The following is an 11,393-nucleotide window of genomic DNA, read 5'->3' as shown; positions in this document are numbered from 1 at the left end:
CCTCTCCCTCTCATTTTTGCACAAAACCTTGCTCTATCTTCTCTCCTACGTCAACTTCCTATGTAGTTACTCTGTATTTTTGATAGCCTCTTTTCCATCACAGGAATGTCTCCAGAATCTCCAGTTTCTCTGGGAAGATTTCTTCCATGTCCTCCGAAGCTCTGTAATCAGGAGGATTTGCCCCCTCTGCCCAAGATGCCCTCCCTCTGGATATTGGCGTGGTGAACACTCACCTCATCCTTTAATTCTGAGCTTAGATTGTGAGATTTGAAGTTTGGAGTTCCCAGCCTGACCCGGCTTCTTCTTCCTTGTGGTTTCGTGCCACCAATTCATCCTTTTGGTGATAGTTCTCATACTAGGTGGTCATTTACGTAGATGTCCGTCTTCCTCTGTGCCCTGGAGAGCATGGGCATAGTGGGCTCATTTTCATGCCCCTAGTGCTTGGCATAGAAAAGATAAAATGCCCCCGAAAAGAAAGAATTGTTCAATCCTGGATATCTATGTAGTAGATGATTATACAGACTTTAACATCGTGCTTTCCAAGAATCTTTAATAATATGGAAAAATGCTTATTTTTTTGCGTGACAGAAAAAAAAACACTATACAAAACTATATACACCAGGATTCTAATTCTATACTCATAAACACATATTTTTATAATTCATGTATATATACATATATAACTATATGCACAGACCAGAAGAAAGTATACCAAAATCTCACTTGGTTTTTTGGAATTGTGGAATTATGTGCTATTTTTTCTTAATACATATTTTTCTCCAGATTCTCTATAGTGAACATATAGTACTGTTATAATCAAAAGAAAAAAAATAGCATTTCAAAATGAATGGCAGATAAAAACTGTCTTCTGATGTGGGGAAGGGGTCACACCTAAACTGGTTAGAATAAAATTAGGTGAAATCAAGCATTGTTTTAGTGTGTAATGCTCTAACAAGAAGGAAAATAATATGGGAGCATATATTTTAGTTAAGAGTCATAGTTGCCTTCTTTTCAGTTTCATCAGTAGAATGGGAGATACTTAAACCAGTTTGCCTCTTAGAAGATAGAGAGTAATATATTTTTTAATTAAGGGCTATTGAGATCACAAAGATATGGGATTAGGTGTAAAACGTCCCACTTTAACAGTTCTCCAGGGATTGTATCCTCCCTGCACCCCATACTCTGGAATGATTTACAAGAAAGTTAAGATTAGATTACATAGGGAATCGAAACAAGTCTTTGCTCTGAATAATGTGGAATAGCTTTAAAATATAGATCAGAGATATTATTAAAATGTGTGACTAACTTTAAGGGCTACAAAAGAAAAACACTGAGGCAGCATTTTTCCTCTTGCTTAGGCCTATTGCATTAATTCCATGTTAACAAATTTTTTGTGGGAAGGCCCATGAAAGATCCTAGACAGGTCAGGAAACCTACTCTTTTCCTTGCTTCCCACTCTCAGGAAAGAACTGAACCAGTCAAGCAAATGAGAAGGCCAGCCCAGTACTCTGAGAGCCTCTTCAGCTAGAAAAAAGTTTAGTAGTTAGTCTTGGGTCTTGGAATCTGACAGCCAGAGTTGAAACCCGGGCTTTATCACTAATGACTAGTGAACAGAAACTCAGCTTCTCCATGTGAAAAATGGAGATCTACCTACTCATAAAGTTATTAACAGTTACATGAGATAATAGAGGTCAAATGCTTAGCACATCTGGAATATGCCAAGTGTTTCATATAAAGCAGTGCATGATATCTACTCAGACTTCCACCCCACTCCACCATTTTTAAACATTTTTTTCTTCTGCAGCTTCACTCTCTTCCATTTGTTTGTATGCAGATGTTGTCACAAACTTTGAAAAGTTGTCCTTTATATTTTCCTCTCTTTGGCTTGCTGTTATTTCCATGTATTGATCTCAGGTTTGGGCCTTCAATTAGACCCCTGTAACTCAGATGCCTCATTGCTGGACATTCCTCCCTTTGCTTCTTTTTTTCCCTTCTGCCTCAAGTGACAAACTGACTTTTGGGCTATGTGTTCTACACGCCAGATCCAGATTTAGCTTGCAGACCATTTTATAAGTGAACAACTATAAGTTTTAGTCATATAAACCCCAAGTTAAAATTCTGCCTCTTACCAGCTGGTTTCAGGTAAGTTGCTTGCATCTCTGAGGCTGAGTACCCATTTTTATCATTCTCTAACGTAGGGACAATAAGATTCACCTCCTGGGGGAAATCAAGAGGATTAAATGTAAATGATCTATGTGAAGCTCCTAGGGGAGAGCTATATGCAGTGTTTTCCGCTCCTTATTCCTTCAGAAGTCACTATGGTAAATGGTTTGTTTTCCTTCCCCCACGACTACCCCGTTTTTCTGTTTATATTAGTGAGACATGCTAACAAGAAGACTGATGCATTAAAATACCACTTAATTCAGGACAGCCCCCTTATTAGGAATTCACGAGCATTCTGTCAGGGCCCAGGCTGAAATTTACCTTGTCATTTAATCCTATGGGACAAAGAGGGAGGCCAAGGAGGAAAGGAGAAAAGTAGCAATATCTGAACCACGTTGTGCCTGGAGCTACTTAAGTGAGGTGCATGAGACTGGTTTTGCTTCATAAAAAGTAATATGTAACTGACGATGGGATATGTTGGGGAGGCTATTGCATTTATTTAAAAAAAGACACATTTTTAATGTCCTATGGCTTCCAGATGGACTTATTTGAGGGAAGTTTCCTGAGTATAAATATCCCACAAACTTGGTGGATTGTACAAAAGCCTTTTGTTTCCAGATATGTCAGATACCACCCTTACAACTACCCAATTACATGAACTTCAAATTTCCCCACATAAGCTTTTGAGGTAAACACTGAGTTTGTCAGTGATTTTCCATTAGCCTTCCCTGGTTTACTGCTAAGGAAAGAATGAGCTTGGAATCTCCTCCACAAAATCTTTAAAACTTTAATTTTCTGAACAGGTAACAGAGAGGAGAGTATAGGGAGAATTGAAGATTAGAATTAAAATTTAGCCTGATATAAACAGTTTTGATGTGTAGCTCACAGATCTCCAGCACATAAAGCCTGTTAAGGGGGAAAAGAGAAGTGCATTTTAATACATAAAGAAAGCTTTCAATGTCATCTCCCATTAGCTCTCCTTGGTGTATTTACTTTGCCTTACCCACGTGCCTTGTGACCTCCAGCCTCTGCCTTTTCACAGATGCTCCTCTCTCTACTTTAGAAGGGGGCTGGACAGAGGAAGAGGAAGCTAGAAGTGAAGGACCCCATCATGGTCACCACTTACAGAGCTTTATGGTGTCAGGCAAATGACTATTCCTATGGACCTTAGTTTCCTTATCTGTAAATTGTAAAGAATAATATCCAGTTCACCAGAATTGTTTTGGGGATAAAGTTAAATCCTCAACTTCTCAGGATCTGTAGGATGGAATAGTACCCTGAGACATACCAATGGTAAATGGCTGTGGGAAATGCTGTGTACTTTATATTAGTGCCATCAAGTCTCTGAGGAATTCTACAATACAAAAAACAAAACAAAACAAAACAAACCCATTTAGTTCTGTTAACCTGTGCTGGGCAATGCCGAACCAGCAAGTACAGAAATAATGAGTTCCATTGTCATCTCCTTATTTTTACCATAGGCCCTAAGTTTCTGACTTAGAGTTCAGAGAGAAGGAGCTGATCTCAGTGCATGTGGGGAAGGAGGGGAGGGGAGGGCAGAGAAAGCATGCCCACCCCAGAGTCCTGCAGAGATTTCAGGCCAAGATAATTCTACAGCTCTGGAGGGTGATTCTAAAACCCACCTTTAAAGAAATATTTTCCCTCCAGTTAACCAGTTATGAATAATAATAATAATAAAGTCTATCTGCAACCAGGGTAAGAGTGAAAGGATGGAGGTGAAGAAAGCACTTTCAGTTGTAGTTAGAATGCATCAGAAGTAGTTAAATCCCCCTTTTCAATGACTAGTAAAGCAGAAAGTATGGTTTTCCTGGCAAAGTGCTAGAGATACAAAATATTTTTCTTCCTCCATTATAAAAATCGGAATGAAGAAAAGAAAATGCTTTGGAAGATGAATGCAGAGATAGAAAGCAAACAAGTAAAGAGGTGATTGGGGAGTTTTCAGCAAATGAATGAATGAATGCATGAATGGGTAGAAACCACATGAGAGAAAATAATGGACTTTGGTAAAGTTTGCTAAAGAATGGAGATGATTCCTTTTTGCTAAACTAAACCCACAGCCAAATTAGAAAACTTGATATTCAAACATTGCATTTGTTTTATATATTCATGGCATCAGTTCAATTTGTCATTAATTAAACAGGCAAAGTTGAGAATGCCTGTTTTAAGTAATACCTCCAAAAATAACCTCGTAAAATCACGTTGAGATACATTATATGTCCTGAGGGCAGCAGGAAGCAAAAGGGAAAATATGAAATTAGAAAGTGACCTGTAATTGTCACTTCACTGGTAAAGGTGATATAAAACCTCCATTATCAATCAGGAACTTACTTTGATGCCTAATTTCACCGACTGTCTAACTTATCAAATTGAATTAAGCACAAATGAAGAAATACTTGGCTAGGGAAAAAAGTACCATGCCATTTTGCTTTCTGTCAACTGAAAACCAACCCAATTAGGACAGACAAGGAAAAATAAGCTCAAAATATTTTATTGGAGGAATAAAAGTTAAAAGGGATTGTTTCCCCCAAACTGGCCTGGCAAAAGGTAGTTGACAAAAACACCGGATTCCCTGGTGCCTTCTATATATCCAGAGTTGAAAAATGGTTGTTTTCCTTCATTTATTCCACTAATATTTGAGTGATGATAATGTGCCAGGTTCAAATCATTGCTTTATAGGATAAACGATGCCTCCTCTTTCCTCCCTGCTCTAAGCCTGATGCTTCAGTGTCACTCCCCTTTCCTTGTTTGCAGAATTACAAGGAGTTTGCTAGATGGTGTATGCTATTCTCTGTAGATATTTGAAGACAAGAATCACCCAACAGGAAACTTCCCCAAGGTTGCATCCAAAGCAACATCAATTCTCTGTGTTTCCTACATGTACTTGGTAATATCAACAATGTAGAAGCTTTTCTGACCCTCCGGTTCTGCCCTTGTGCTGAATTTTGTCCTGAGTAAATAAGAACTTGAGGATATAGAGCATTTTTGAAGCAAGGGTACTAGAGGTTGTTGAGAACTGTGAGAAATGAGCTCTGCACGGGAGTCTAGAAAGCTGCAGGACCCAGAGCAATAGACAGGAGTGCAGAGTTCTCAATGGGCAGGGGAGTCTGACCAGGGCAAGTTACAATTCTTCTCTGGGTATAGGTTTTTCTCATCAAGAAATGAAGGCTGTGGGAAGAGATGCTTCTAGCTCAAATACTTGTTTTTCTGCTGCAGCTCATTTGCTTCAGCATATGAAAAAAAATTTCCCCTTTAGAAATGGGGAAACAATGATCTTTTTTTCTAAACGATTCATGAAACAAGGAATTTTACAAAGAAAAATCCTTTCAGCTTGCCTCACCTGCGTGTTCTTTCTGCTCCCTTCTTCTTGCTTTTGCTCAGCTGGCATGTGCTAGCTCTCAGTCCCTTTTTACAATCTGATCATTCCTGGTGTGACGGCGTGTCCCTGGCAGCAGGTGCCATCTGGAGAAGCTTTTCTTTATTTCTCTGTATTATTCATCTGCATTTTCAAATGGTTCCTTTTTCCTCTAAGTATATTTTCAGCTCTCCCCCCACTTCCCCCAACACACATACTTCGTGGAACTGACCTTCTACCTAAATCTAGCTTGTTTTCTGTCCAAAATTTCACACACACATTTCCCAGGAAACACTTAATTCTGCCAAACTGTCTCTCTATTTTTTTGGCTGAAAAATGCCAAATATACAGAAGTTGTTGTTTTCTCTTAACCATTTTGTCTCAGCAGATATCTTTACATGGATGTATGGGCTAATATGAGTCTAAGCATATAGAAAGCCATTTAAAAAGGAATAACATGTAATATATTTTGGACTACTGCATAGCTCTATGTTTTAGACTTTGATGGAGAGTGTGGATACTACTAAAAAAATTCAGATTTTAACAAAACCCTTACAGAAAAGGAATGTGACATATCTATCTCCTTATAAATGTGTCTTATCTCTATTTTTTTTTAACCACATTTAGTGGTGCATGGGATAGAGTAATATGCCTTTTTGTTCGTAAGGATGTTTCCCTCATTAGGTCTGATCAGTAATATTTAAAATATAGAAATCCTTTTCATTTAAAATATCTTCACTAAAATAGATATTTCTTCCCTTAGAAAAAGAATTCAAAACTTTTTAGGGCCTAGTTTTAAAAAGCATCATGCTTTAGTTGATTTATTTTGGTGGTTGTTTTAGGGATGTGAAATATATCACCACTGCAACTAGCAAGAACTATAAATGATACATTATTGCAAGTGTTCTAAAAAAATCAGAACAAAACTAATTTATTATAGTTCTGTCTTCATTATACACCACATGTTGGTGAGTTAAACACAACAAAATTGTCTTTTCTTTTAAAAGTGTCTACTAAAGATAAAAAGAATAAGGTAACAATTAACATGTAGTTTGTTACATTAAAAAATCTGATATACATATTTCTATTGCCTGTTAGCTTATTCTTAGCCTCTTTAACTATTACAAAAAAAAGAAAAATCATTGTTCAAAGGCAAACATTCGATTCAGTTGATACAACATTACAGTACAGTCAACTAACATCATTCAAGGAAGGTAACAAGTCTAGCCTTAAGCTTCTTGAGTTAAAAGTCTGTAGACCAGATTGCTACAAAAGGTTCAATGCTGCTTCACACTGTATGTTAGCTTTTTGGAGGACATGGTAATTTCTACTGATGGCTTCAGAAGAAGGGGTCATGCTATTGGTAAAAGCACAGGGGAACCCCAACCTGTCATTAATAATTTTATTGAGCATCGTAGTTAGAACAGCATTATTGAGTTTAGCACAACAACTAAAACAAAATAATCATAATCATAATAATGATAAGAATAAAGACCAAACACAAACTGGAAGCCTAGAGATGCTCCAGCCGTGTCAAACCCTTGCGATACGCTATACTAAAAAAATTTGAAATATCCACCCGTCCTCTCCACTCTGCCACAAACTAGCAAAGTCAAAAATACAAAAGTCTTCAACTTGTTACTTTTGCAGAATAAAGCAAAAACGTCTTTGTGCTCCTTACTACCAGAAGCGAAATATCCACTGAGTTACCACATGTAATAGCTTCTGGATGTGTCAACCTGGGTTGGCTTGGTGTCTGCAGAACCATCTTTGTCTTTCTCACTGTCACCTTCCCAGAGGTTAATGAGTGGTGGGTATAGCTCATTTAGTGGGATTGAAGAAGTTTTTTGCATATACTTTTTTAATGAATGGTGGTAGTTTTTTCTCTTAAACCTTTTGGCAATGTACACAGCGATGGACACAAGGCTAATGATGGCAAACATGGACCCCATTACTGCAGCAAGGGCCGTACTTGTTTCTTGATCAGAAATGTCCAGTGCAAAGGCGGCATTTTTAGTTGTGACATTAACACATGACTTTTGAGTCTGCTGATGAATATTGGACACTGTGAGACACACTTCATAATCTGTGGAAGGCTGCAGATGTGTTAGGTTGTACTCATGAACATCTACTGGGACCCTGGCAGTATATGTTATGTGAGGATTGTCAATCTTCATGGTGGCAGATGACCATTTTAAGTTTGATGTCATGACATTGGAATTAACTTTCCAGGACACTAAAATGGAATGAGATTCTGTGTGCTTGACATATATTTTCAGCACCTGGGTACCATCCAGAAGGGTTCCATTAACCTTAATAGTTACCACACGCGTGTCGGCCCCTTCAACATTCTGGGCAACACAGGTGTATCTTCCTGAGTCTTCAGTTTGTATGTTAGATATTTCTAAAGTACCTTCACTACTTAGCTTGTATTTATCTGAAAGTGTATCCACAGTTATCTTATTTCCAAGAGGAGTGACCCAGTAAATTTCGGGTTCTGGCTCAGCCATGGCCCGACAGTCTAGGAAAACCGTTGTGCCAATATCCATGTTTAAATGATTTGGGAATGTGTCATGAGATATCATTGGGAGGCACTGTTCACTTGAATCCTGGATTAAAACTTCCTTTACCTGGTGCCCTCTATATTCAGGTGGCATGGCGCAAAACATGGACAAGGGCTCCATGAAGCGGATGTTGGTCTTGTTGGAGTTAATCCAGTGGATGACACAATCACACCTCAGGGGATTGCTGTGGATACTGATCTCACGAAGATTGGGAAGGGATTCTACCGTCTTTTGGTAAACAGCATTCAAGGCATTGTTGTTCAGCATCAAGCTTTCTAGGGCAGGAACACTTCGAAAAGCCAAGCGGTGGATGTAAGATAATTTGGGGTTATTGGTGGCTTCTAACTTTGTGAGTTCAGGCAAGTTATCAAGGGCATAACGATCCACAGAAACGAGTTCCCCCATATTGTTGATTCCCAGTTCTTTTAGCCGAAGCATATTTTTGAAATCCCCTTCTTGGATTTTGTGAATGGGGTTTTTGTTGAGGTCTAAGAATTTTAAATTTGGAACTTTTTGCAGGGCAAGCTGAGGAACCTTGACCAGTTTGTTATCATAAAAAGACAAGCTTTCAAGGCTGTCCAAGCCCACCAAGGCATTTCCAGGAATATCAGTGAGATACATTCCTGCCAAAACCAGGCTTCTCAAATTTGAGAGGGGTTTAAAGTTCATATCTAGAATTCCAATCACGGGGTTTTCCCCAATCATGAGAATTTCCAGGTTGGGTGTTGAATCAAACCAGCGGCTATCGATAACTTTCAATTTATTGGAGTTCAAATGAAGCCTTAAAAGATTTTTTAAGCCTGAAAAAGCATTAGCAGAAATAGTGCTAATCTGGTTATGGTTGATATAGAGTTCTTGAAGGTTGCTGAGATCTTGCAGACAGTAATCAGTCATTTCTGTAATCTGATTTTCCTCCAAATGTAGAGTAGTGAGCTGGGTCAGGTTTGCCAGCCCTACCTCCTTAATATTTGTAAAGTTGTTTTGGGAGAAATCTAGCTCAGTCAGGTTGAAAAGCTGCTGGAGCTCATCCACGGTCTTTGCTATGTTATTGCTCTGTAAGAGAAGCACTTGGGTATCACTAGAAAGGTTGCTGGGAATCCTTGTTAAGCGGAGATCATTGCAATCAACAGTAGTGGCTTCTCTATATGTTGACTGCGGGGTAAACCAGGGCCTAATTTCACATACACAAAGTTGTGGACACTCACTATTTTGTAGGGAAGACCCAGTTAATGAAGTCATTAGCAAGCCCAGCACCAGTCGGCAAGCTGCTAAAACAAAGCTCATCCTAGCCATGCTGGCTTGCCAAGCAAGCTCAACTCCTGACACCCCTAAGTTTTAACAAAAGTTGAACACTAGATAGTGGTATGTAGGACAGCAAGCAGAAAATGTAAACATTCAAGCAAAGTCTTGGTTGAGATGTGTAAAATTCCGGAGTCCAAAGGTATGGTTTTCAGGAGTTTTCAAAAGGCAGGAAGCAACTGGGAGTCTTTTAACTGTGTCTCTCAATTCCAGGCATGCCCACAGCTCTGTGATATAAGTCACTTCCGTCAAATCAAAGTCTGGAGATGTGCCTGAAAATTAGATTAGGACAGACGTTATGTTTTTTTCCATATACTTTCTATATTACAGATTTTCTTTTGTCTACTAAAAAGGCATAATCACAAATTTATTAACAGAATGTTCAAAGTAACTACACAAGCTTTTAAGTTACAGTATAGTTTTCTATATTCGTTACTACACTAAAAATAGTTACCACTTTTACATTTTAATTGGGTAAAATCGTCAAATGCACACACATACTCACACTTAATAGGGACACTCAGAAAAACATACAGATGTCATTTTTTTAAAAACAAAGTTGGCTTTAAAAATTGCAAGGCTCCAAAAAGTCAAAAGCAAAGCATGAAACGCAGTTTATAAGAGACTCAAAGTTCATTTTTAGATATTTATATTTTATTTTATTATTTTTTAAAAGATTTTATTTATGGGGCGCCTGGGTGGCTCAGTCGTTAAGCGTCTGCCTTCGGCTCAGGTCAGGATCCCAGGGTCCTGGGATCGAGCCCCGCATCGGGCTCCCTGCTCAGCGGGAAGCCTGCTTCTCCCTCTCTCACTCCCCCTGCTTGTGTTCCCTCTCTCGCTGTGTCTCTCTCTGTCAAATAAATAAATAAAATCTTAAAAAAAAAAAAGATTTTATTTATTTATTTGAGAGAGAGAGAGAGAAAGAGAGAGAGAGCACGAGAGAACACAAGCAATGGGAAGGGAGAAGCAGGCTGCCCATGGAGCAGGGAGCCCGATGTAGGGCTGGATCCCAGGAGTCTGGGATCATGACCTGAGCCAAAGGCAGATGCTTAACCAACTGAGCCACTCAGGCACCCTTAATTATTTATATTTTAACTAATAATTGTTATTTGTTTTCAGCAGTTTTTCTTTTCCAAATGGTATATTCTGTAGATATATTCAGCCAATGCTTTTCTAGCTCAGTTATTCTTATGCAAAAAATTAATTTAATACAACTACAAAAAGAAAATGTCAGTTTTTCTTATATTCTAATAGTCACAGCTGATCTTGACTGAATAAAATAGTCAAAGGATTTTACCCCACTATTATCACTGATCTTCATGAAAAACACACACATACCTACACATGTTTAATTTCAACAATCTCATGGGAATGTCACTGGCCACTTAGTAGCTATAAAGCATGGATATACTGGATATGTTCTTTTTTGGGGATATATTCTTTAATATCTTTAAGCCTCAGCTTCTTCAACTATATAAGATGGCGTTGGTCATTAGGATTATCAAGGGAATTAAAGGAATCTCTATAAAGCTCAAAAAGTTATTTATATTTATTGTCATCCTTTTTTTTTTTTTTTAAGATTGAGGGGCAGAGGGAGAGGGAGAAAATCTTAAGCAGGCTCCATGCCCAGTGTGTGAGCCTCACGTCAGGCTCACAACCTGAGCTGAAATCAAGAGTCAGACACTTAACTGACTGAACCACCCAGGCATCCCTATTGTCATCTTACTATATCTCTCATCCATATTAGTTTTAGCTGAATAGTTGTTGTTAGAGAACAAGTAAATGAAGGAAAGCTGGGGACATTTGATTTTATTTAGTCATTGTCTATTGGTTTTAATAAGGTATTCTGAGGTCAAATATGTATTGCTTATCTGCTTATAAAGATAATATTAGCAGTTAATGGTTCTAGTTTCCTGGATTCCAATCAGGTATAAAAAGCCACTGTGGATCCATTGTCTATCTTGCTTTCTCAAAACAAGGCCCGTCACTTCCTA

At 38.4% G+C, this 11,393-nt stretch overlaps 1 protein-coding gene across 1 annotated transcript in view; it reads right to left on the bottom strand.

Annotated features, from left to right (window-relative positions):
- Positions 1-533: 533 nt before the first annotated feature.
- The window catches only part of LRRN1 (leucine rich repeat neuronal 1), a 43,382-nt gene continuing 32,522 nt past the window's right edge, over positions 534-11,393 (bottom strand). Inside the window, exon 2 of the mRNA XM_006735640.3 lies at positions 534-9,671. Coding sequence (XP_006735703.1) covers positions 7,243-9,393 — 2,151 coding nt within the window. The 5' untranslated portion in view covers positions 9,394-9,671 and the 3' untranslated portion in view covers positions 534-7,242. The remainder of the gene's footprint in view (positions 9,672-11,393) is intronic.

This window comes from Leptonychotes weddellii, chromosome 1, assembly GCF_054177405.1.
Source record: "Leptonychotes weddellii isolate Sample4059 chromosome 1, ASM5417740v2, whole genome shotgun sequence".
In the NCBI taxonomy this organism is placed as follows: Eukaryota; Metazoa; Chordata; class Mammalia; order Carnivora; family Phocidae; genus Leptonychotes; species Leptonychotes weddellii.
Note: the sequence above shows the minus strand (reverse complement) of the source record. Positions and strands in the feature narration are given on the sequence as shown.